This window comes from Tasmannia lanceolata, unplaced genomic scaffold (assembly GCF_043159265.1).
Source record: "Tasmannia lanceolata isolate RefF3 unplaced genomic scaffold, GAP_Taslan_0.1 ptg000006l, whole genome shotgun sequence".
In the NCBI taxonomy this organism is placed as follows: Eukaryota; Viridiplantae; Streptophyta; class Magnoliopsida; order Canellales; family Winteraceae; genus Tasmannia; species Tasmannia lanceolata.
Genome location: NW_027518683.1, coordinates 5114688 through 5142480, shown reverse-complemented (window position 1 = coordinate 5142480; position 27793 = coordinate 5114688). Strand labels below are relative to the sequence as shown.

The following is a 27793-nucleotide window of genomic DNA, read 5'->3' as shown; positions in this document are numbered from 1 at the left end:
AACATGGTAATACTTCTACTGATATTATTTCCCTTTTCATAAACTCCATTCTTAGGTTTAGTTTTAATTATTGTTAAGAAATTTCATGGTGATTGCTCTGCCCTTTGTTTCTAGGATGTGCCATCTGGGGATCATTATCATCTGATGTCAACTGAATGTTTTCCTAAACGGCATGCAGTATGTTCTCTTTATTTTGAACCTTCACTCTATGTCAAGTGATGGTGATCATGTACCAATAATATTTTTTTGCTGTTTGAATGATATTTTTCTCTTTGAATATTCTAGCATGCTGGTAGACTAGAAAAGATCCAATGTATGTTCCATATTGTTTAGTAGCATAATGGCATTTATAGCATTGGTTTTGGAGGTGTTTTCTAGTTTTTCACTTTTTCCTCCAATTGTAGGCACAAACACAAGATATGATGATCACTATAGTCAATGCCAGTCACCAAGTCACCTCCATGAAATTTGGGCATTTGGCTGCTAAGCTTTGGATGCTTTGCTAGGGTTTTAGGCCATTGCCAGTTGGGGATGATGCCAACTGGGTCGCTCTTGTGTTTAGAATAATCTCTATTAATTTACAATTTTACATGTCAATTTGAAGCTTTAAACTTTTGTAATTAGTCTAATTGGTTATAATTAGCAAAAGGTGGGTATATAATTTACTCTTTAGTACGAGAAGCAATGAAAACACGCTGAATTTCAATGGCACTGATGTGAACTGTTCCTATTAAACATTTATAGCTATTAGTTGAGAATGATGAGTAATGACTAACAACACTAAGCATTAACATTTGCATGCTTGTTTGAGAACTGAGCGTTTAATCCTTGTTTTAGAACTGAACGTATTAAACATTTATAGCTATTAGTTTGAGAATGAGGAGTAATGCCTAGCCTGATAAGCATTACCATTTGCATGCTTGTTTTTTGTACAAGAACTAAATGGGCGGAAAAAAAGTATCTAGGGTTGACTTCTTGCAGTGCTAATCACTATTCACTGTGAGGGGTATACTGCAAGATGCATTCATGCTGAAAGCTCATGCCCTTATTAGTATAGGCTTACTGATAGGGGTATCGAGACTAACACGGTAAAAATTAACATTTGCATGCTTGTTTGAGAATTTAATGTTTAATTCATGTTTGAGAATTGAACGTATTAAACAATGACTACCCTGATAAGCATTAGCATTTGCATGCTTGTTTGTTGGTACAAGAACTAAATGTGTGAAAAAATGTATCTAGGGTTGACTTCTTGCAGTAGTAATCACTATTCGTTGTGTGTGTGTGTGTGGTGGGGGGGGAGGGAGGGAGGGATACTGCAAGATGCATTCATGCTAAGCTCACGATCTTATTAATAGAGGCTTACTGATACGGGGTATCAAGATGACTGCTAGGGAAAGTTTAAGATTTTTTTTTGTAGGTTACCTGCGATCAAACCTGAGACCTCAAGGTTGAGGAACAGATGCTCAACCATTGAGCTACAGGCCCAATCCCAAGGAAAGTTAAAGTTGCTAGGCAAAAGACATACTTTCTGTGATAGGAAGGAGGAGCCTTCTATTCGTAATAGATATTATTGATAGAGCGATATGCTCATGGGATGAGGAACCCGATGGCCTTCTATTCGTAGTAGATATTATTAATAGAGCGATATGCTCATGGGATGAGGAACCCGATGGCGTATCTTATTCAGTCTATGTTGATCTTTCACCCCTTCCCTAAACAGATGCCATGCCCTACCTGATATATTACATATCATTCCACTAGCCCGAGAATGGGATGAGTTTGATGGCCTAGCCTATTCAGTCGAGTGGATTTCATATGCAATTGCTGCTTCCTGAGGACGACATTGATTCCCTACCTGACCGTCAAGTGGACAGGAGTTTCTTGATTGCAATTCCCACGAGCAATAAATAAACTCATGGATTTGAACTCATTGTATGTTGATCTCCATGCCATGTAAACGGATGCCCTACCTAATCCATTTCAAATCATTCCTCTAGCTGGGCTTGAATCCTCGTAACTTGAAGCAACTCATTGAACTACCGTCAAGTAGTTCAATCGAGTGGACAGGAGTTCCTCGACTGTAATTCCCATGAGCAATATGGTCATGGATTTGAACTCATTGTATGTTGGGCTCACCCATGCCGTAAACGGATGCCCTACCTAATCCATTTCGAATCATGCCACTAGCTGGGCTTGAATCCTCGTAACTTGAAGCAACTCATTGACAGGAGTTCCTCGAGTGTAATTCCAATGAGCAATATGCTCATGGATTTGAACTCATTGTATGTTGATCTCACCCATGCTGTAAACGGATATGCCCTACCTATTCCATTTCAAATCATGCCACTAGCTGGGCTTGATTCCTCGTAATTTGAATCAACTCATTGAACTACCGTCAACTAGGTAGGAGTTTCTTAACTCTAATCCCTACAAAAAATTAGGCCAATGAGAAACATTTTTGCATATAAGATGCTCCAATTGTTTTTTCTCTTTGATTTCCCCCCTCAACTACTTTGAGATGATGGGTCGTGCAACAGAAAGGTCCATGGTTTATGTTTTTAACTATTTTAAATGTAACATTTTACTTTATAATTTTTAGGGTTTTGTGGTGCCGGTGCCTGCAATTTAGGGTACATGGTTTATATTTTTAACTATTTTAAATGTAACATTTTACTTTATAATTTTTAGGGTTTTGTGGTGCCGGTGCCTGCAATTTATTATTTTTATACTTTTAGAATTTTATTTTTCATTTACATTTGTTACTTATTTAATTATTTGTTGTTTTTCTAGTTTCTTTATTTTTTTATTGTTTAATATTTATTAAATATGTGATTTTCATATTTTTTGAATTCCAATTCTTTTAGATTTTCTGATTTGTAGTTTTTTTATTAGTATTCCAAATTTTAGAATAATTTTTGGTCTCTTTTTTTGTAATTAATCGCTTGGCTTCCTCAGGGCCTTGTGAACCTTATAGCTTGCTTTAGCAGCCACGTGATGATTCAAGTTCGTGTGGTAGGTGTAGAATTCAGTTCACTAATTGTGAAACGGTTAATTACTCGCATTTGCTGCATACTTGTGTTGCTTTTAGACCTTTTGATTTTGTTGTTTTTTTATTAGTATTCCAAATTTTATAATAATTTTGGGTTTCTTTTTTATATTTTGTCACTCCTTTTGTTTTTTAAATTTATCTTATCTAATTATAACGCTTTTAGACCTTTTAAATTTATCTTCTCTAATTATAACATTTTGATGGTAATTTTAATATTTTTTGTGTTTTGTATTTTGTATTTTAATTGTTTATTATTATTTGTGCTTCTTTGCATTTGAAATTATTGGTTAGTTTTTTGCTTTTGGTTAGTTTTTTTTTGCTATTGATATTTTCATGATTAAGAGTCTTTTACTTTTATGTTTTTATTGTTTTATAGAGTAATTTTAATTGTTTCTTTATTATTTTTATGACATTTGAAATTTATTGATACTTTTTTTTTTTTTGGTATTTTCATGTTTAAGTGTTTTTACTCTTATGTTACTTGTTATGGTTTTATTTTGTTTTTTATATTTTCATACTTAAGTGTTTTTTATTTTTTTATTTTATGTTATTATTTTGTGTTTTTATATTTTCATAAAGTGTTTCTTTTACTTTTATGTTTCTTTATTATTGTTCTTATATTCTATTTTCATTTTGGAAGGTTCTTTATAACCCAATTAGATTCATAATTTTTCCTTTTTTATTAGTTTTATATTTTTTCTATGTTTAATCTATTTCTTTAAAATTTTACTCTATTATTTTATTTTCTATTACCATTGAAAAAACAATTTAAATTTTTTACTTATTTTTTGTACTTTTAAATTTTATTTTTTGATTACCATTTGTTGCTTTGTGTTTATAATTACTATTATATTTTTTTTAATAATTTTTGAATCTTCCTATTTTTTTTTCAGATTTTAATTTTATTAGTTTAAATTTTGATAGTTTGGTATTTTTGTACTTATAAAATTTTATTCTTCTTTTACATTCGTTAGTCTACACTTCACACTTCGATTTTAATCTATTTCATTTTATTCACACTTCGATTTTGCGATGTTTTTAGAATTTTTTCTAAATGATTTGTTTTTTTAATATTTTGTGTTCTACTAATAATATATTCATTTTATGTTTTCTTGGAAGGTTTTTAACATGTATTTCTTCAATTCTGTTTCAACTTATGTTTTATTGGAGGGGGGGGGGGGGGGGGGGTTATTGACGATTTTTTATGTTTTTTTCTGGACTGTTATTAATGGTTGTTTCTTTTAAATATATTTCTTATGTGTTTCATTCTTTTTGATCATTCAGGAGATTATGTGACAATGCAAAAAACACAAACGAGCAATAAAATATTAATATCAAGAATTATTATAAAGTTATGAATAATAACAAAACTGCAAAAGTAAAAAAATTAAAAGTATCGTTAAAAGGGGATGCATAATATTGAAAGTTATAATAATGTAAGAAGTATGAAAAACTGAAAACGATGCACAAAAATAGTTAAAATTCTAATAAAAATTACAATTAAATAAGACAAAAAACACAAATGCGTAACAGACGAAGACCCAAAAATTGTTATAAAATTTCGAATACAAATTAAACATGAAAATAAAAAATGTAAAAGTATCATAAAAAGGATACTTAATTTAGAAAATTTAAATTTAAAATTATGAAAAAAATGAAAATTGGCAAAATAATTTTTTTTTAATTTTCTCAGAATTTTAAATTTTAATTTTTAAACTTTTAAATTTTATTTCTAACCTCTATGAATGGTGTAAACTTTACATTCTTTTTAGTTATGTTTTTAGTTCATAATTTTTTTTTATGTTTTAACAATTATTACAAGATAGCAAATATAATAAAGAAATAAAATTTAATAAAAGCAGTTGATACTTAAACTAATAATATTAAAATTAAAGACTAAAAGACTTAACCAAACAAACATAGACGAAATATGTTTGTTAACTAGATCATATTTCTTTTATGTTTGGTTAAGTTTTTACTTTTTTACTTTTAATATCATTAGTTTTTTTTTAATTGTTTTTCCTAAATTTTATGTTTATATTACATTTGCTATTTGTAATAGTTATAAAAATATCCCCTGAAATCATGAAATAAAAAAGTAACTAAAAATAATGTAAAATTTGATGCCATTCATAGAAGTTAAAAATAGAATTTAAAAGCAAAATAATTAGAATTTAAGATTATGAAAAAATTAGAGTATTTTATTTTGTTTAGTTTCATTATTCACTAAATGTATGATTTTCATACTTTTAAATTCCAACTAATCTATATGTGTTTTTGAAGATGTCCAACTATCTATATTATTTCCCCCCTTTACGTTACTCTTAGAATTTTTATTTGGGAGATGATATTTTCACCCCTCTTGCATTACGTGCACACCCCCCTTATAACCTGATTTGACGTGAAAAGTGGGCAACTTTATGTCAAATCACGTTATAGGGGTGGGGGGTGAAAATATCATCACCCTTTTTATTTTTGTAGTCTTATTAGTATTCAAAATTTTATAATGACTTTTGAGTCTTATTTTCACATTATAATGTTTTAGCAAAATTATAAAAAAATGTGCTTTCTTTTCTATTCCACAGGGGGGTGCAAGTACTGCAAGGGGGGGGGGGGTGAAAATATCATCACCCTTTTTATTTTTGTAGTCTTATTATTAGTATTCAAAATTTTATAATGACTTTTGAATCTTATTTTCACATTATAATGTTTTAGGAAAATTATAAAAAATGTGCTTTCTTTTCTATTCCACACATTCTTCTGAATGATAAAATACTCAAAAGTTTTAATTATAATGTTTTGATTGAAGATACTCTAGGAATTATTGCGACTTTTTTTTTGCGATTTTTATATGTTTTTTTCAAGTATATTTTGGTTGCTCGTTTTTTTTACTTTGTCTTATCTAATTATGACATTTTTATCGTAATTTAAATTATTTGTGTTTGTATTCTATTTTTATTTATTTCTTTTTTTTGCATTTGAAATTAATTTTTACTTTTAAAATTATGTCTTATTATTTTGTCTTTTGGCAAATAATATTTCCTTGTATATTGATATTTCATGTTTTCTTTGTTTTGTTTAATTTTAACTATTTTATTTTAATTTTGTTTAAAATTTAAAAGTTTTATAATTTTTACTTTTTATGTTTTATTTTCTGACCCCATTTGAAAACAAAGTTTTATTTTTCTATTACATTTATTTTTTTAATGGACATTTGTTGCTTTGTATTTATAACTTTCTTTTATTTGTTTCCTATCTAGTCGTATCTCCTTTTGTGATTCTGTAATATTTCAAATTTTATAATAATTTTGGGATTTTGTTATATTTTGTTACTCTTTTGTTTTTTCAATTTATTGTATTATATTTCCTTATGTGTGAATTTAAGAAGCATTTACTTTTATATTTTTAAAGGGATTTGCTAGGGTCCATCGCAAAAGGCATTTCGCGGCTGGTCTTTCGCATGTCAGACCAGCCACCTCGTGAATGAAGACAACAGCTTTTGTGTCTCCATTCACGAGGTGGCTGGTCTGAAATGCGACTTACCAGTCGCGAAATGCCTTTTGTGATGGACGCTAACAATTCCCATTCTTAAATGTTCTTTTTATCGTATTATATGTATGTATTCTTTTTATCGTATTATATGTATCGTATTAAATGTTCTTAAAAGTTTTATAATTTTTACTTTTTATGTTTTATTTTCTGACCCCATTTGAAAACAAAGTTTTATTTTTCTATTACATTTATTTTTTTAATGGACATTTGTTGCTTTGTATTTATAACTTTCTTTTATTTGTTTCCTATCTAGTCGTATCTCCTTTTGTGATTCTGTAATATTTCAAATTTTATAATAATTTTGGGATTTTGTTATATTTTGTTACTCCTTTGTTTTTTCAATTTATTGTATTATATTTCCTTATGTGTGAATTTAAGAAGCATTTACTTTTATATTTTTAAAGGGATTTGCTAGGGTCCATCGCAAAAGGCATTTCGCGGCTGGTCTTTCGCATGTCAGACCAGCCACCTCGTGAATGAAGACAACAGCTTTTGTGTCTCCATTCACGAGGTGGCTGGTCTGAAATGCGACTTACCAGTCGCGAAATGCCTTTTGTGATGGACGCTAACAATTCCCATTCTTAAATGTTCTTTTTATCGTATTATATGTATGTATTCTTTTTATTTATTTTTTGGTTTGAACAGTTAGATTTATTTTTTTCTTTTTGGTTTTTATTAGTTTTCTATCTTTTTATCATTTTTAAACTATGTCATTTTATTTACATTTTGATTTTGTGATATTTCCAGAATTTTTCTTAATGATTTGTTTCTTTTATGTTTTATGTGTCTTTTATAATTTTCAATTTATTTTTTGTTTATTCTTATTGATTTGTTTCTTTTATTTTTAAGTATTTTATATTAGAGGAATGATAGAATGAACGGGGAACCCTTGCAAAAAACCGCTTTCAAGGGTGGCCCCGATTGGTCCGTTTCATCAAGTGCATTTAAGATGGCGCCGAAAAAAGTGGATGGCGCAGAAAAACAGAAACAGCTTTGACTTTTGCTGAAACTGACCAATGGGGTTTGATTTTTGAACGGGCGCGGCGTCCCCTTCATTCTATCGTTTCTCTTTATTTATATCCTATTTATGTTTTATTTATTTTTTTGAAGAGTTTTTATATTCTTTTTAGGTATTTTATGTAATCTTTATTTTGGAATGTTCTTTATAAACTCATCTAGATTCATTGTTTTTTTTTTTGAAGGGTTTTTATATTGTTGTTATTTATTTTTATGTAATCTTTATTTTGGAATGTTCTTGACAACTCATCTAGATTCATAGGTTTTCACTTTTTTATCGGTTTAATATTTTTCTGTTTTTAATTTATTGCATTTTATTTACACTTTGATTTTGGGATGTTTATGGAATTTTTTATTTTTTTATTATCAATTTGTTTCTTTTTTATTTTTTAGGGTTTTATATAATATTCTTTTTTTGAATGGTGGTTTTATATAATATTCTATATATATATATATATTTAATTTTATTTTAGAGGTTTTTTATATTTAGATTTAAAGAGTTTTCCTTTTTCTATTTTGGTCTTATATTTTTTATTTTTCAAACCATATCATTTTGTTTATTATCTTTTTTGCGGGGTCTGGAGAGGGCTAGATGTACGCAGCCTTACTTTGCAGAGAGGTTGTTCCCGTGACTCGAACCTGTGACCACCTAGTCAAAATGGAGCAACCTTACCGTTGCGCCAAGGCTCGCCCTCTCGGTTACTTTACATTTATAATGATCTCTAATTTTTTGCGTTTATTATTATTACACTGCTAAAATTTTGAGGAATGCTTGGGTCAAGAGCTAAAGAGTCGCTTGAAAACACACGAGCAAATGATTAGAACACACATAACTTTAAAATTCTAAAACGTAATCTAATTTTTTGTGTTTATTATTATTACACTGCTAAAATTTTGAGGAATGCTTGGGTCAAGAGCTAAAGAGTCGCATGAAAACACACGAGCAAATGATTAGAACACACATAACTTTAAAATTCTAAAAGGTAAAAGATCCACCCTTTCTTCTGCATACTCCCTCCTCTTTTCTCACCACTGTTCAAAAAGGTCACTCCTCTCTCTCTCTCTCTCTCTCTCTGTGGCATTATGTTTTGCTTCAGTCCTCTAAACCTAATTCCTAGCATCAAATTCATCTTTTAATCTTATAGTGACGAAAATGATCCATGCAGACGAACCCAACTAGTGTCAGGATTAGACTTAGTCAATTTGAGCCGAGTAGATCCTTTCACCTTCTTCATGAAAGTTTTCTAAAGGATTCATTAGCTGACTCAACTAGTTTGGGACAAAGGCTTAGTTGAGTTGAGTTCAGTCGAGCATTCATCTTATAATCTTACAGTGATGGTTAAAAAAACCTAAACTAGTGAAATTACCCCATGTTTTGGGACTCCCCTTGTAATAAAGAGGCTAACATATTCCCCGGAGTACTTATACGATTTCAAAATCCGTCTCTAGAGATTTCAAACAAGATTCCTGTTGGATACTCCTCGTTTAATTTCGAGAAAATACGATAGCGGTAGTACAACGAGAGTGTTGATAGGATTTCAAAATCCATCTCTAGAGATATCAAACAAGATTCCAGTCGGATACTCATTGTGGTAGTACAACCAATTTAATTTCCATTGACCGACTTAGATGAAATAGAAAGTGTAAGTAGACCAAAGAAGAGAAGAACAGGATTTGGCTAGGCATGTTTTTCTTGTCTGTAGTGACGATCATGGTTTGTTGGTCGAGCTTGAAAATCTACTGCGAAATCATTTCGGACATGAAGTTGGATCGATGGACCGATTCAGAGATTAGCTATTGGCCTGCATTTGCAACCTCTGGAATGCCATCTATGACTACTACACACTATCCTGAAAACCCATCCAATCCACCTCCATGGTGGCATACTCACTAGCCTACAAGCCCACATTCGCCATGGTGGCATACTCACTAGCCTACAAGCCCACATTCACCATGGTGGCATGCTCACTAGCCTACAAGCCCACATTCGCCATTGTGGCATGCTCACTAGCCTACAGGCCCACATGCTCACCAGCCTCCAAGCCTACAGGCCCACATGCTCACCAGCCTCCAAGCCTACAGGCCCACATGCTCACCAGCCTATAGGCCACCCTTTCCCCATGGTGCCATTTTTTTTTAATGGCATCCGTTGCCAAGCCATTGAAACCTGTCAGTTCTCAAACCCGTATGTTCTTTACTTGGATATCAGGGGTCTCATACCGGGGCTTAGCAGTTCCCAAACCATCTGAGTTTTGCTGCATCAGTACTACCAGCCTACAAGCTACCCTGACCCCATGGCCGAGCCATTTGTTTTTTGAATGGCATCCATTGCCAAGCCATTGAAACCTGTCAGATCCCAAATCTTTGTTCCCAAACCCGTATGTTCTTTACTTGGATATCAGGGGTTCTCATACTGGGGGCTTAGCAGTTCCCAAACCATCTGGGTTTTGTTGCATCAGTACTACCTATTTCTTGTGCAAGCTCCATGCCTATCGGGATCTTCCTCTATGGTTATAAGTGGTAACTTACCTCGGGTGTCTAGTGCACTCAATGAAATTTCACAGCCATTGAAGCTCTTTATCAAAGAGAGGTAGGGAGAAAGCGAGGTTGTGTGTGAAGGAGAGAGAGAGAGGTTTTACCTGTTGACCGATTATGAAGTTAAATCCATTAATAAAAGAGGCAAATATGCGAAAGAAAATGGACAAATCTTTACTTTTGGTATTTTAGCTGCTTGTCCCTAGCATTCCTCTTAAATTTTATGTCTCTCTCTCTCTCTCTGACTTGCTTGTTGTCTCGCCACGTTTCTGGTTTTGAATGAGGTGCAACTTCGCCCGCCTTCAAAGATTCAAGAAGGTATGTCATTTTTCCTCCTCATATTTCCCTCTTTTCTTCTTCTTCTTCTTATATGTTCTTGCAAATCTTCTTAGTTTTGTCCCTCTTGTTATTCCTAGTATTTTTGCAGTAGATTATCTAGAATCCAAATTTCAAGTTCTTAGTTTTTCCCCTCTTCTCCCAAATCCAGAGTAATCCAAATTCGTAGCGAAACATGGAAAAATTGGTTTTATCTTCGCAGTTAAAATAGTTCCTCAATTTGATGTCATGGGATCACGGCCTGAGGCTAATAAATCAAAGGCTGATGATGAAATTTCAGCTGTAGTGAATACCAATGAGGACAAAAGACATGAAATACAACATTTAGTACGACTGAAAATCTGAAGCAAAAATGTCAAAATAATAAACCGGGATGAATTCACCCTTTCAATGTGCCACACATGTAATGGAAGAGAGAACAATGGCAATACAATAAGATTGTTCCAATAATAAGATACTCAGAAAATAACCCGGGATGAATTGGTTTTATCTTCGCAGTTAAAACAGTTCCTCAATTTGATGTCATGGGATCACGGCCTGAGGCTAATAAATCAAAGGCTGATGATGAAATTTCAGCTCTAGTGAATACCAATGAGGACAAAAGACATGAAATACATCATTTAGTACGACTTAAATCTCAAGCAAAAATGTCTAAATGATCGACCGGGATGAATTCACCCTTCAATGTGCCACACATGCAATGGAAGAGAGGACAAAAGCAATACAATAAGATTGTTCCAATAATAAGATACTCAGAAAATAACCCGGAATGAATTCACCCTTCAATGTGCCACACAGGCAATGGAAGAGAGGACAAAAAGAATACAATAAGAGCATTCCAATAATAGATACTCAGAAAATAATCCAATCAATAATGATGCCATCAAGATTAATCGCAAATAGTAAATCTAAGACCGATGGCAATTTGTTAGGGGGGGGGGGGTATAACTTTTACAAGTATCGCAACACTCTCACTTCCTCGCATAGGTGGGATTAGTTCACATTAAATGTTAAGTCGAGATATTCTCCTTATATTCTAGGTTTTCGGGGCACAACACGGATAGAATAAAGTTCCTCTCTTTTGACCAGACGACCTAATTGACCAATGTCTCACTTCCTCGCATCGGTGGATTGGTTCACATTACATGTTAAGTCGAGATATTCTCCTTATATTCTAGGTTTTCGGGGCACAACACAGATAGAATAAATTTCCTCTCTTTTGACCGGACGAGCTAATTGACCAATGTCTCACTTCCTCGCATAGGTGGATTAGTTCACATTAAATGTTAAGTCGAGATATTCTCCTTATATTCTAGGTTTTAGGGGCACAACACAGATAGAATAAATTTCCTCTCTTTTGACCTGACGACCTAATTGACCAATGTCCACAAGTAAGCAATAATACGATAGTAGATTTTCAGTAATGTGGTAACTTGTAACCTACCATCTGTATGAATACTTCAAGTTGTTTGTCAAAGATACATAGAATTGCTTTGATTTCATTAATGTAGCAAAAATTCCAGTAAGAAGCATAGGATGCACCTACTCTACGCATGAGCATGTGCTCCCTAACATATGATAACATCAACCATACAACTAGTATATTCTACACATCCCTAAAGGTTAACAATATTCAATTGCATTATAAATGACGACTCCTTAGTCAATTGAAGTACAAAAAATTATTACTAATAGAAAGCAACAAATGTTTGCAATCATTCAAATCTTATCATAGATCTCAAAAGTGTATTTCTTTAGATAAAACATTTTAATTAATTCTAAAGATCTTTTATGACAAGTTTCTCATTGCCATCTAAGCACCATAGAGAATTGTCTTATGTTAATACGACGAATTATACTTTTGAAATACATTATCTTTTCTTCCATTAATTGATATTTTATTTGATACTCTAACTTGCATAGATCATAGGGTTTAGAGCTGGTATGAATTCAGTTGGATTTCTGTTCATGTTTTTTCGTAAGTTACTCCATTTTTGCAATTTCAATTATGTCATTCTGGATATTAGTGTTAGATTGAGACTGATTTGCTGATTATAGGGTTTAGAGCTGGTATGAATTCAGTTGGACTTCTGTTCATGTTTTTTTGTAAGTTACACCATTTTTGCAATTTCAATTTTGTCATTCTGGATATTAGTGTTAGATTAAGATTGAGATTGATTTGCTGATATTAGTGTTAGATTGAGACTGATTTGCTGATTATAGATTGAAACTGGATATTAGAGTGATTCAAATTATTAGATTGAGACTGATTTGCTGATTATAGGGTTTAGAGCTGGTATGAATTCAGTTGGATTTCGGTTCATGTTTTTTCGTAAGTTACTCCATTTTTGCAATTTCAATTATGTCATTCTGGATATTAGTGTTAGAGTGATTCAAATTAATAGATTGAGACTGATTTGCTGATTATTCTGTATTTTTTTAAATTTTAGTTGCTGCATTACATTTATGTTAGAGCTGACATTTTTCTCAGCATGTTTACAAATAGTAGTTGTCTTTTCTTGCTAAGCTATATGAAATATAAAGCTTATTGAATTCATCACTAAACGAGATAAATAGGTTCTGAATTGATTCGTCACTATAAATAGTAGTTGTCTTTTCGAGGACCCAACAAGTCACTCAATTTGAAATTTTCAATGTTTTCAAGAGTTGGCGAGGGTTTCCTAAGCCGACAACCTGACGGCATGATCTTAATTCGAGGGTAGCAACTCATGCGATACCACAAACAGATAGCTGTAAAATCAGTTCAATCGAAACTTTCAATGGTAGGGTAGCAACTTCATTGGCTAATTATTTTGGTAGGGAAAACAAATCTTACACAAAGCATGTCCATCAAACAAAAGAATCGTTAAAAATATGTTAGTTTTGATTTGTTTTCTTCATAATCTTGAGAGTTGCCCTGTTTTCCTAGAAGTAGAAACCAAGAAATGAGATGCACTCATGCGATCCCACAAGTAGAACACTAACAACAAGGGAAATAGGAAGTGTGATAAGAAAATCCACAAACAGATACTAGAGTTTCCTCTATTTTTTTCATAATCCGTATGAACTCCCCCTCCTTGAACCCAAGAAATGAGATGGGCGATGTTATCTTCGAATAGAGCTGCCCAAACATGACTATTTGTCTGATAAGGTAATGCCCAAACGTGGAGAATTTTCTTTATTTTCTTCATAAGCCCTGAGCCCTCCCAAGTTTTGTTAGATCTTCAAAACCAAGTTTTCTTCTACTCAAAGAAATGAGTCGTCTTTCAATTTCTGTTCAGAGAATAGAGCTGCAGAAACATGACAAAACTAACCGCTAGATAAATAGGAGGTGTCTAATAGAAAATGCACCGACATAGAGTAGGGTTTTCTATCTTTTCTTCATATTCCTTGAGGACTCCTATCTAAGAATATGTGGGTTTTGCTTTGTTTTCTTCATAATCCTAAGAGGTGTCCTATTTTCCTTGAAGTAGAAACCAAGAAATAAGATGCAATCATGCGATCCTACAAACAGAACACTAACCACAAGGGTTATAGGGAGTGTGATAAGAAAACAGTTAAGTTTTCTTCTATTCAAAGAACCAGCATCTTTAGAGAACCACATATCGATGTCCTCGAAGGGACAATCTTCTTTTTTCAACCAAACGCCTTTAAAGTCTACGGTATTAAGTTCGGGCAGAAGGACAATAATAGCTTCCCTGAGAGCTATAGGGAGAACACATACATCTTCACCTATGCTACTAACCTCCATCAGCCAAGATTTTAGAGAACCGCATATCCATGTCCTCGAAGGGACAATCTTCTTTTTTCAACCAAACGTCTTTAAAGTCTACAACATTAAGTTCGAGTAGAAGGACAATAATCGCTTCCCTGAGAGCTATAGGGAGAGCACATACATCTTCACCTATGCTACTGACCTCCATCAGCCAAGATTTTACCCGATTCCAATCTTCTCAGCGTTCTCTCTTAGCCAAGCCCAAATTCCTCTCTGCACCCCCGGGGATTGATTGGAGTTCTATCCGTTCCGTCCAGATTTCCTCATTGACGAATAGCGGGTCGGTCCTCCTATTCTTAAGAATACCGTCCTCATTGGCATCATCATACCTTCCTCTGAGTTCTCGTCGCACGAAGGAGGATTTTCCTCCTGTAGGTTCTCTGCCTCTACTCCCTCCCTTGTAGAATTTTCGAGTATCATCCCTTCCCTTGCTTTTGTTTGCCCCTTAGAAACCATATTTCTCTAGTTTGTTGTTTCCCTAAGATTCCAAGCATCCTTAGACCATATTTCTCTAGTTTGTTGTTTCCCTAAGATTCCAAGCATGCTTAGACCATATTTCTCTAGTTTGTTGTTTCCCTAAGTTTCCATGCATGCTTAGACCATATCTTTTTACAGACCATGCATTCGGTCTCCTCCTAAAGTTTATAAAATAGCATTTGGAGCACCTCCCCAGCCCCAAGCCTTCCTTCCTCTTCCTAGTAGCGATATCTAATCTCGTCTCTCTGCGACTTTTCTGGTATGCCATTGTTGACTCATTCGCTCTGGGAATCTCCATCCTCTGGTCTCTATTTGCTTCCTAATAGCTTGTGCATTACCTTCCTTCCCTCTGGCGCCAAACGTTTCTATCCATCGGGCATTCTATCCAAATCTGTGATTCCACCTCTTGCAGGTTTCTCTCGCAGCATCTCAATCATATGCCTAAATTTGCATGATGACATTTTTTACTTTTATGTTTATTTATTATTCTACTTCTATTCTTTTTTATTTTTATTAAATTTTCATTTTGAAGGTTCTTTGTAACTCAATTAGATTCATAATTTTCATTGATAATAGAAAGGCATTGGGGACCAAGGGTCCCGTCGTCCTGCACTGGAACAAGCATACCCGGAACCAGGGAAAAGTATAGATTCATAATTTTTTCCTTTTTATCTGTTTTACATATCTTCTATGTTTAATCTTTTTCTTAAAATTTTACTATTATTTTATTTTCTATTACCATTATTTATTTTTTAATTATTTTAGAGTCTTCTTTGTTTTGTTAAGTTTTGTTTTTTATAATTTTAATACGGGAAATGATTTATCCGTTCATTCTGATCGATCACCAGGAACACCCCCTATCAGTGTATCAGTGGCTAAAGAGGGGGTTGTTGTACTTTTGTCAGAAGAATTCAATGCCCCTGATTGCCACAAACACTGACGTTCCTAGTGATCAAAAGGGGCGGATATATCACTTCCCTTTAATATTATTTAGTTTATATTTTTTAGAGTTTAATATTTTTGTACATTTTAAATTTTATTTTTCTACTACATTAGTTACCCTACGATTTTAATATTTCATTTTATTTACATTTCGATTTTGTGATGGTTATAGAAATTTTTTTAACGAATTGTTTCTTTTATATTTTGTGTTTTACTTTATATTCAATTTGTGTTTTTTGGAGGGCTTTTCCATATATATATATATATATATATATATATATATATATATATATATATATATATATATATATTTTTTAATTAATTCCTTTTCAATTTATGTTTATTTGGAGGCTTTATACATATACAAACTCAACTCAACTCAACTAAGCCTTTGTCCCAAACTAGTTGGGGTCTGCTAATGAATCCTTTAGAAAATTTTCACATAGGGTTTTTACATATATATTTTTTAATTTAATCCTTTCAATTTATGTTTTTTTAGGGTTAGTAACGATTTTTTTATGTTTTTTAGGGTTATTAATGATTTTTTCTTTTAAATGTATTTCTTGTATGTTAAATTAATTTTCATCATTTAGAAGAACGTTTGCAATAGAAAAAAACCTAATATAAAAACGTTATATTTAAATACATTATTCAAAATATAAGAATGTTTGCCCAAAAATATTCAAAATTTCAGTAAAAAGTTTATAATTAAACAAGGTACAAAAACAAAATATAAAAACGTTATATTTAAAATAAGGCATAGAAGAATGAGCAACAAAATATAAAATTCCAAAAATTATGATAAAATTTCTAATATTGATAAAATAAGGGCGGGGCCCAGTGCACGAGGCTCCCGCCATTGCAGGGTCTAAGGAGGGCTAGATGTACGCAGCCTTACCACCACCCCTGCTTTGCAGAGAGGCTGTTTCCGTGACTCGAACCCGTGATCACCAAGTCACAATGGAGCAACCTTACCGTTGCGCCAATGCTCGCCCTCTTAAAAAAAATTATAATACTAATTAAAGTATAAAAAAGGGGATACGTAAAATTAATAAAAAGTAGTTTTGAGGCAAGCTGTTTTTCAAAATAAAAAATTCAAAAAAAAAATACAAAAGTAAAAAATTGAAAGTATCATAAAAGAGGATATGTAATATGAAAAATTATCATTTTAAAGTTAAAAATTATACATAGCAAACAAAAAACAAAGCACAAAAAGTATTTAAAACTCTAATAAAAAATTTATAATTATTGTAAGCAACAAAATAAAACACACAAAAATTGTTATAAAATTTTGAATAGAAATAAATGTATAAGAAAATCTAGAAATGTCATAAAAAGAATACTTAAACATAAAAAAATCGATTTTAAAAGAATGAAAATTATACATATAGTGAAAAATAAACTACACAAAAAAATTTAATCTTTTTTTTCCAATTTTAAATTCAAAATTTTATACTTTTAAATTTTATTTTTCAATTCTATGAATGGTGTAAAGTTTACATTCTATTGAGTTACTTTTTTATTTCATAATTTTATTAGATGTTTTTACAATAATTACAACATAATAATGTAACAGAGAAATAAAATTTAATAAGCAGCTAATAGTTAAACTAATAATATTAAAATTAAAAACTAAACATTTAACCAAACAAAGAAGAAATATGTTTGTTACCTAGGTCATATTTCTTTTAAATTTGGTCCACTTTTAGTTTTTAATTTTACTATCATTAGTTTAAGTTTTAATTGTTCCTATTAAATTTTGTTTTTCTATTACATTATTATGTTGTAATAGTTATAGAAATATCCAATGAAATCACGAAATAAAAAATTAACTAAAAATAGTGTAAAATTATATGTTATTCGTAGACGTTAAAAATAGAATTTAAAAGTATAATAATTAGAATTTAAAATTATGAAAAATAGATTTTTTAATTTTTTTGTTACATTTTCACTAACTGCACGATTTTTATACTTCTAAAGTCAAATTTTCTATATTATTTATCCGTTTTTACGATTTTTTTATAAAATGAAATCCCTTTTTTACAATACTTTAATAAAAAAATTATTTTTTATTTATTTTTTGTTACATTTTCACTAACTGCATGATTTTTATACTTCTAAAGTCAAATTTTCTATATTATTTATCCATTTTTATCATTTTTTTATAAAATGATATCCCTTTTTTACCATACTTTAATATTTTTTTACTTTTTGTAGTTTTATATGTTTTTTTTTCAAAATTTTGTAGTAACGTTTGAGTCTTATTTAGTTGTAATGTTTTTAGCAAAATTATAAATATTTTTTGTGCTTTGTTTTCTGTTGCACATATTCTTCTGAATGATAAGTACTTGATGCCTTGTTGGATTCAAGATACTTTAGGATTAATTGCGAGAATTTTATCAGTTTTTTCTTGTACTATCGCAACTTTACAATGTTTCTTCTATTAAAAAATTTTCAATTATTTCAACGAGTTTTTTAAACACTGCACTCATCATATGAAAATGATTTGGGACGCTATATTGGGACAACCTATATTTCCACACCTTGCATATAGACCAATCCTCCTGCGACGCCTGGCTCACATGCAGCTTGCACATTCAAAAAGAGTCTGTCTTGGTCTAGAATCCCTCCCCCGACATCTTTCTAGAACTTCGTCAACAAAAGAGGAAAGGAAAATGCTAAAAGGAACATTATGTTTACACTCCTTCGTAAAAGACATTGGGCGGACCCATGATTTCATAAAAAAACCATATGTTCGGCAAATTGCTGTTGAGTACACCTTGATCAGATGATCCTATGTCCTTGTTCCATCAAGCCTCATTTAGAATTCTGCCACGATAGTTTAATACTTATGATTGGACAATACACAGCATTAGCGACCCTGTACTTTAATACTTATGACTGGACAATACTCAGCATCAGCGACCCTACTTACACTAGAATTGAATTTTTTCCAGGGCTTCTTGTGGATAAATTAAAGAAGACTAAGATGACAACGAAACAGCTTTACGTGACACCCTCAACGGCTTTTGGTACCAGCAGATACTTATTTTTCTGAATTATTAGAGCAACTTCTTATCAATGTAGCTGTGGGTACATCCATGCAAATGAATCAAATTAGCTGATAGTTTAATACATATGATTGGACAAAGCACAACCTTAGCGAACTATTCAAAAAATAAAACTAAAAAAATGCACAGCCTTAGCGACCCTATAAGTATCATTGGAATTGAAATCCAAGTGGTGTATCTAAGTAATTGTCTCTAATGGGCCTTTTTCAATTGGCTTCTTTTCATTGGTTGAGAAGGGGGTTTAATGTTGAACTTGCAGGAGGAAATTCTCTGCATCGATTGTATTTCATCGCCAATCATTTGATCCTGGTTGAGAATAAGTATGCCCAGAATTCCCCTGATAAGATATGATGCTTTAAGATTCCAACCGAGAGAGTCCATCCGCCATATAAAGAATGTTTGGCTCATGACTTTGGCAAACATATATGCAATTTGCATGGTGGTGGATATGAGAATGTTACAATCCTGCTTGTAAGCTGTAGCTTTTCCTAGATGAGGGGCAATCAACCTCTATATGCTTATACATTTGAAAGACCAAACTGGATGCACTCTTGCTTGACTAGTATTATCGTTCCATGGAGTAGGAAATTAAGATGAATGCTCAAAGTTCTGAGTAGTCATTTGCAATTTGCATGGTGGTGGACATGGGAATGTTACAATCCTGCTTGTAAGCTGTAACTCTTCCTAGATGAGGGGCAATCGACCTCTATATGCTAATACATTTGAAAGACCAAAATGTATGTACTCTTGCTTGACTAGTATTATCGTTCCATGGAGTAGGAAATTAAGATGAAAACTCAAAGTTCTAAGTAGTCATTTGATCGATACGGTAACTCAATGTAATTGATGTGAATCTGCATTTGTCTTCTGCACTAGATAATGCAATGAACAACAATTAAACATGATCGTGTGTGGACTGCATGAGTACTATTTGGACATAGCATAGTCTGGTATACCAACCCACGAAGTAACTTGTGACGGGATGTTGCATCTTGTAAAAGTCGACTATCATATGAACTGTATTAACATTGAGCTCCAATGTGTGCTAGTAGGTTTACAATTTGTCGAGTGAGATGTAATTCCAATTTATTTTGGCTAAAAAATAGAAGAGTTTTGGGAGACCTCCATTCCCAAAAAATATCTCAGTTCATCATGATCTCTATGCATAATCATTTTTTAAAGTTGAATGAGAAATGAGAATTAATCCCTGAGTTATCATAACCACTAATTAATTAGCCGTTAACATAGTGAGATGACAACGCTTGTTGAGGCTTGTCTTTATTAATAATGAATTATCAAATGAACCTTATCGGAATTGTTCTTCATTGATACTAATTGTCTAAAAAATTTCAAACATCAATTGTACAAAGTTGGAGCAGGAGCAGTTTTGGTGCAACTTGTGAGTAGGGGAGAGGGTGCTACTAATAAAATCCAAGAATTGGAATGATTAAGATGTTTCAAAGGAGCAAGATTGCAGCTCTAGTTAAAAATCACTCCAACCAAGTTTCTAACAATGACCTTGGGCTTCCTTAACCCATAAAACACCTTCACCAATTTGATATTTCAGTTTAGGTCTCTTCAGTGTCTCTTGGGCCTTCCCAAAGATTTACCGGGGAGTGCACAAAGTAGTGCATTGTGATCATTCTTACAATATAGGTACATGGCAACGTTGCTTATGGTAGTTATTCGGTTATAACCGAACCTAATAAACCGAAATTTGATAACCGAAATAATTTTGGTTATCAAATTTCAGTAACCGAAACCGAACCGATTAACAATTTGGTTATTGTGGGAGAAAAAGAGGGAAAAAAGGAAAATCTCGGTTTGGATCGGAGGGCTAGGATTATCCGATCGAAATGAATTTTTGAGCACAACCTAATTAAGTTGTGATCAAGCAAATGGACAGTTTTGATCATCCTACGGAGTGCAAATACAGCACTTTTGTTTTGGAAAAAATGGTTTTCATCCATAATTTCGATGATTCGGTTAACCGATTTTTTTTTTTGAGATAACCAAAAACCGAAACCGAATATCCAAAAAAAAAAACAGAACCGAACCGACCGAACCAATTCGGTTCAGTTCGGTTATTCGGTTATAACCGAATAATGAACACCCCTAATGATGTGGAATCAGGCATTTCACTGTTGGCCGGGGTTTGAAAATCCAAGGAATGAATTTCTATTGTTCCTCTCATTCAAAGACAAGGGGTTCTAGTGTCTCACATTATAGCAATGGTTTCCTGGGCTCACCCATAACATCTCATTTATGGTGGCATGGCGTCCATATGGTGTGGCACCCATTGTGTAGATTTTGTTTACTGTCATTGCAGCTTGAATGGATAGCCGTCTAAAGGACTGCACTTTGATGTTATCTATTGCAGTATGACCTATATTTTGACAATATGAAGAAATCAGGCATGGGGTTTGAAAATCCAAGGAATGAATTGCTATGATTCCTCTCATTCAAAGATATAGGGGTTCTAGTGTCTCACATTATAGCAATGGTTTCCTGGGCTCCCCCTCATAACTTCTCATTTATGGTGGCATGGAGTCCATATGGTGTGGTGCCCATTATGTAGATTTTGTTTACTGTCATTACAGCTTGAATGGATAGCCGTCTAAAGGATTGCACTTTGATGTTATCTATTGCAGTATTGCCTATATTTTGACAATGTGAAGAAATCACTGATTTAAGTATATGTACTTGTTTACTTTTCACGAGTTCATAGTTTTTTATTTTCCTTTTGCCGTCCCATTAGCATTTTAGCAAGTTAGTGTTGAGATAATTCTGTGAAGAAATTGCAATTTGGCACATACATGTCAGTTTAGTCATCCAAGTTTATTGGCAATTAATTTTTTTTTAATGTTTCATTAAATAAACAGGGCAAATGCTGGGGGACCGGGATGGTCGAAAACAAGCCAAGCAAAAAATAGGAAAACTAGATTATTTAACAATATTTTGAAGATTAAGAAGATGCCTGATGAGTGGAGGAAGAGTACATTAGTACATATTTATAAGAATAAAGGGGATATTCAGAGTTGCATCAATTACCGGGGAATCAAGCTAATGAGTCACACCATGAAGCTTTCGGAGAGGGTAATTGCGCATAGATTAAGAGTAGAGACTAAGCTGTCAGAGAATCAGTTTGGCTTCATGCCCGGACGTTCGACTATGGAAGCTATCTTCTTAATTAGGAGGTTAATTGAGAGATTTAGAGAAAATAAAAAGGACCTTCAGATTTTTTTCATTGATTTGGAGAAACCGTATGATAGGGTTCCCAGGAATGTTATGTGGTGGGTTCTTGAAAGGAAAAAAGTGCATAGTAAATATGTTGATGTGATTAAGGATATGTACGATGGAGCAGTAACTAGTGTCAGAACCACGGATGGCACTTCTAGTGAGTTTCCAATCACAGTAGGACTGCACCAAGGATCAGCTCTAAGCCCTTATCTTTTTACGTTAGTTATGGATGAGCTTACGGAAGGGTTTGTAGGATGAGGTGTTGTGGTGTATGTTATTTGCAGATGACATAGTATTAATCGATGAAACCAAAGTAGGAGTAAATACTAAGTTAGAGTTATGGAGAACTACTTTGGAATCCAATCCAAAGGTTTTAGACTGAGTAGGACTAAGACAGAATATATGGAATGTGACTTTAGTAATGTAAGGAGGTGGGATGAGGATGTAGTAAATATGACTGGACAGGAGGTACCTAAGAGGGATATCTTTCGCTATCTTGGTTCAATTCTACATGAGGATGAAGAGATTGAAGAGGATGTTAACCATAGAATAAGAGCAGGTTGGTTGAAGTGGAAGCTTGACTTAGGAGTTCTTTGCGACCGTAAAATCCCTACCACAAGTTGAAGGGAAAGTTCTATAAGACAGGTGTGAGCCCAGCCATGCTGTACGGCTCAGAATGTTGGGCCACCAAGAAGCAACATGTGCATAAGATGAGTGTAGCGGAGATGCGAATGCTTAGATGGATGTGCGGCCACACAAGGTTAGATAGAATTAAAAATGAAGACATTCATAAAAAGGTGGTGGTGGCACCAATTGAGGAGAAGATGAGAGAGCACCACTTAAGATGGTTTGGGCATATCCAACGTAGGCCTTTGGATGCTCCGGTGAGAAGAGGCGACTCATGCGAAATTGATGGAGTAAAAAGAGGTAGCGGCAGACCGAAAACGACTTGGGTAGAAACAGTGAGGAAAGACCTTATAGCTAGGAACATAACAGAGAACATGACCTCGGATAGGATAGAATGGAAGAAAATGATCCACGTAGAAGAACCCAATTAGAGCCAGGATTAGAGCCAGATAGATTCGTTTCACATTCTTCATGAAATTTTTCTAAAGGATTCATTTAGCCGACCCCAACTAGTTTGGGACAAAGGCCTTGTTTAGTTGAGTTGAGTATAGCGGGCAAAACTAATCAACATCACTATTGGCAAAGTGCCCTACATGTTGGAAAGTGACTGGATAACCCTCGATATCAATCCAAAATCTCTTTGATCACATCGGCCGATCTCCATTGATAGTGCACCCCCTGCTTCATCCAAGGGATTGCGTCAAGGTCCTTGTAATCCGCTGTGCGAATCCCAGCTAGCAAGGCATGTACTTCTGCCGCGTTAGCATCTGTTCGACCTAGTGGGCCGAAAAAAACCCACTTGGTGGGCACCATCCTTGTTGTGAGTAAGACCCCTCACGCTCGGCAGGCATAGGTTCCCAATACGGGTTCTGTCAAATTACAACTTAACCAACCCAGTAGAAAGGGGCAACCACTTCGAGGGGTAGGTTTAGTGGACATGATCCTGCTCATGCACACCTCTACTGAAAGTAGTCTAATTGTGGATTCAGGCATAGCTCTAAAGTTTGGGAGGACTTCGGCCCAGTGCACAATTGATTGTAAAACTTGTTGTTGGTGGACATGATCCTGCTCATGCACACCTCTACTAAAAGTAGTCTAATTGTGGATTCAGGCATAGCTCTAAAGTTTGGGAGGACTTCGGCCCAGTGCACAATCGCTGATAAAACTTCTTGTTGGTGGTCATGATCCTGCTCATGCACACCTCTACTTAAAGTAGTCTAATTGTGGATTCAGGCATAGCTCTAAAGTTTGGGAGGACTTCGGCCCACCCAGTGCACAATCGATGATAAAACTTCTTGTTGAATAGAGCAACTCTTCTTAGCCGATCCTTTGAAAACCCCCTATTCCTTTCTTTCCCATATAGCCCAAAGTGAAGTGATAAGGGCCAAGAACCACAAAATCTGGCCCCTCCGTGGCCCAAAGGGGCAAAAGTTCATTCCCCAAACAGATTTGTAATATGGTCTGGGAAAACCATGCTGTGCCAAAAAAGTTTAGGACAAAGGACCAAATCTCTTGGGCCATCCTACAATGATTGAAAATGTGATCCGCCGTTTCTTCTGCTAAAGGCACATAGCGCAGCAGGTGATGGATATTTTAGGCCCCACCCTACAATGTATATCCATCACAGTCTTGCAGGTCCTCACATCTCATCACAGTCACAGTCTTTGACCTTTTTAACAGGTGATGGATATGTTAGACCCCAGAACTCGTCATTGTTTTATCAAAAAAGTTTAGGACAAAGGACCAAATCTCTTGGGCCATCCTACATTGAATGAAAATGTGATCCGCCGTTTCTTCTGCTAAAGGTATATGGCGCAGCAGGTGATGAATATTTTAGGCCCCACCCTACAATGTATATCCATCACTGTCTTGCAGGTCCTCACATCTCATCACAGTCACAGTCTTTGACCTTTTTAACAGGTGATGGATATGTTAGACCCCAGAAATCGTCATTGTTTTATCAAAAAAGTTTAGGACAAAGGACCAAATCTCTTGGGCCATCCTACAATGAATGAAAATGTGATCCGCCGTTTCTTCTGCTAAAGGCACATGGCGCAGCAGGTGATGGATATTTTAGGCCCCACCCTACAATGTATATCCATCACTGTCTTGCAGGTCCTCACATCTCATCACAGTCATAGTTTTTGACCTTTTTAACAGGTGATGGATATGTTAGACCCCAGAACTCGTCATTGTTTTATCAAAAAAGTTTAGGACAAAGGACCAAATCTCTTGGGCCATCCTACATTGAATGAAAATGTGATCTGCCGTTTCTTCTGCTAAAGGTACATGGCGCAGCAGGTGATGAATATTTTAGGCCCCACCCTACAATGTATATCCGTCACTGTCTTGCAGGTCCTCACATCTCATCACAGTCACCATCTTTGACCTTTTTAACAGGTGATGGGATATGTTAGACCCCAGAACTCGTCATTGTTTTATCAAAAAAGTTTAGGACAAAGGACCAAATCTCTTGGCCCATCCTACAATGAATGAAAATGTGATCCGCCGTTTCTTCTACTAAAGGCACAAGGCATATGGCGCAGCAGGTGATGGATATTTTACGCCCCACCCTACAATGTATATCCGTCACTGTCTTGAAGGTCCTCACATCTCATCACAGTCACAGTCTTTGGCCTTTTTAACAGGTGATGGATAGGTTAGACCCCAGAACTTGTCATTGTTTTATCATAATTGGACTGTGATTAGATCCTTGAACATCCTTGTTCTTTTCTACAAAATATTCAAGTAAATTTTGCCATCATCTTACTGTATAAGATATTTCATGCAGAATGTTAGGTTCCTTGCCAATTTTCTTACAGAACCCGGGATTATTATCAAAAGAAGCCCAGGTGAGCACAAAACAATCTCGAATGTCGTTAAGAGATTATCTTTCTTCAGTTGTTTCTGTTTTCGTTTGTGCAGACCTGCATTAGTGCCAAAGCTCAGAGGAAGGTTGGTCGCATGATCAAGATAACCCGTGCTTTTGGTTTGATGCCTTTTACTGTGATGGTAACAATACCATTTGCTTTCGGTAAGACTGGAAGATCTTGATGAGGATTACAAGTTTGATGATTATGATTACACTCGTATTCCAGTTGATACCAATGCAAAGGAGGACCCCGTTCTAGATTTATAATTCCTGCAAGTTGACAGCTCTAGATTTATAATTCCTGCAAGTTGACAGTTCTAGATTTATAATTCCTGCAACCTGAGAATAGATACTAAACAATACATGGGTTTTGAGGTGAAAGCTGAATGGTAGTTTTCTGGAATGGAAACTTTACAGGTAAAGCATTATATTCAATATGTGTAATGGTGGAATGGTGGATTTGGAAGCAGAGAAGGTTAAGATATGAAGATAAAAGATGGGAGAGAAGGTCAACCTTCTGAACTTTGATATTGTACAGAGGAGTACTGGCCCACCACCTCCATACTTATCTATCTGGTAGGCTCCACTTTGAACTAGGGATGCAACTAGGGTTGGGTTGGCTTAGGTTGAGTCTGGTTGGATTCGGTTTCATATATGGCCAAACAAAAAAAACATAATCTTAAGAAAATTATGATAAAATTAGAGGACTGAGGTCGGGTTCGGGTTGGGTTGCCAAGGCCTTAACCCTAACCCAACTTGAAATTAAATCAGGTTGGCTTTCCCAACCCAACCGAAGAAAATTCCAACCCAACCCGAGCCAAAATCGGGTTGAACTCGTTGGGTTCGGGCTGAGCCCGACCCATGTTGCACCCCTACTTTGAACAGGCTATGGTCCAAATACTGCACCAAAGGAGCATTCCTATCTTTCCTATTTATAGCCTTTTACCCATCAAATGTGGACTGTCCTCACTCCTCATCTTTGTTCTATTGATCTGCTTGCAGGCCACTGGTTGGATGCTTATAATCATTGGATTGGTTTGGACTTCGGAGCATGGCCCATCCAGAGCGTAGGACCTATTGAAGGATCTGCATGGGCTGCATGTCGTTGAAGCCGGATAGAAAATGGTCTCTACCTCTGTGCCTGGTTTCAATTTTTCTGAAGATAATGTTTTTGCGTTCTTTTCATGCTTGAACAAGAACGGGGGGGGGACTGGCGTTTGCCAAACACTAAGGCCATGCTTGGCCTCCATGAAAGTTTTTTCCATGGAATGTTAGTTTATCAATTGGTGGGAGATGGATGATGGTGTGGGAGGGAGAGAATCGAGAAGGCATAAGTGAGGAGAGGATGTGAAGTAGCTGAAAAACAGGGAAATAGCAGGCCTGGTTTTTTTTTTTTATCCTTGCTTGTTATCCCCAAAGAACATCCCCAATGAGAGAATTCTATACATGCAGGGTAGTAAATCCCTGGGATTTATTCAATCTAAAATACATCCGATGCCTACTTGTACAACAATCCAAACCATTTATCATTTGGCCCATAATGTGAGTAGGTTGTATCCCATAGATCAACTCCATAGTATGATCCTAACCCTCCAGCCTATAGAGAGGCTTCTATAATGTGCAGTTCCTCTGCAGATCAACTCCATAGTATGATCCTAACCCTCCAGCCTATAGAGAGGCTTCTATAATGTGCAGTACCTCTGTAGATCGGAGGGCTAGGATTATTATATGGAAATGATCTTCGGGTTACAGCCTAATTACGTTGTTGTCCAACAAATTAATGGTTTGGATCATCCTATGAAGTGGTCCCCACTGCATTTTTTTAAAAGTACCGGACTTCATGCTCCCACATCATATAATTTCTCTATTTACACGTAAGGATCGATTTTGATGGCTGAAGAGACCGTGTGGGGCTAAATTTGATCTTAGATCTCAAGATTGGAATATACACACAATCTAAATTTGATCAACACCGTTTGTTTTGAGGATTGGGATTTTGACTCGCACCATTTCTTTGACCCATTCGATGATTAATGATTCTAATTCTCTGCTTTAGTCATTGAATGGACGGTGAGAAATCAAAGAAATAATAGTTTAAAACACCTAACCTTTACACCTTCTCCAATAGCTTAAGCTTTTGGAGTAACTGGTTGTTGCACATGGTATCAGGTTCAAACCTACTTGATAGCAAAATTCACATGCAATGGCTAAACCCAAAAGAGGGGCCACATATGTCATATGTAGGCCAACCCTAAAAAAGAGGGGCCACATGTGAGGGGGAGCGTTATAGTACAAAA

The 27793-nt window shown here is 34.6% G+C and overlaps 1 protein-coding gene across 19 annotated transcripts in view; it reads left to right on the top strand.

The window, feature by feature from the left end:
• Nucleotides 1-27076, top strand: part of LOC143879389 (uncharacterized) — a 29069-nt gene extending 1993 nt beyond the window's left edge. For 2 of the 19 annotated variants that reach the window (XM_077381750.1, XM_077381749.1), the window contains exons 3-7: nucleotides 115-177; nucleotides 25416-25476; nucleotides 25550-25658; nucleotides 25914-26004; nucleotides 26499-27051. In XM_077381750.1, the coding sequence (XP_077237865.1) occupies nucleotides 173-177; nucleotides 25416-25476; nucleotides 25550-25658; nucleotides 25914-26004; nucleotides 26499-26520 (288 nt within the window). In that variant the 5' untranslated portion in view covers nucleotides 115-172 and the 3' untranslated portion in view covers nucleotides 26521-27051. Of the gene's footprint in view, nucleotides 1-114; nucleotides 178-18016; nucleotides 25284-25415; nucleotides 26073-26498 lie in introns of those variants that run through there. The other 17 variants (XR_013251261.1, XR_013251255.1, XR_013251257.1 and 14 more) reach the window with 15 other exon arrangements.
• The last annotated feature ends 717 nt before the right edge of the window (nucleotides 27077-27793 follow it).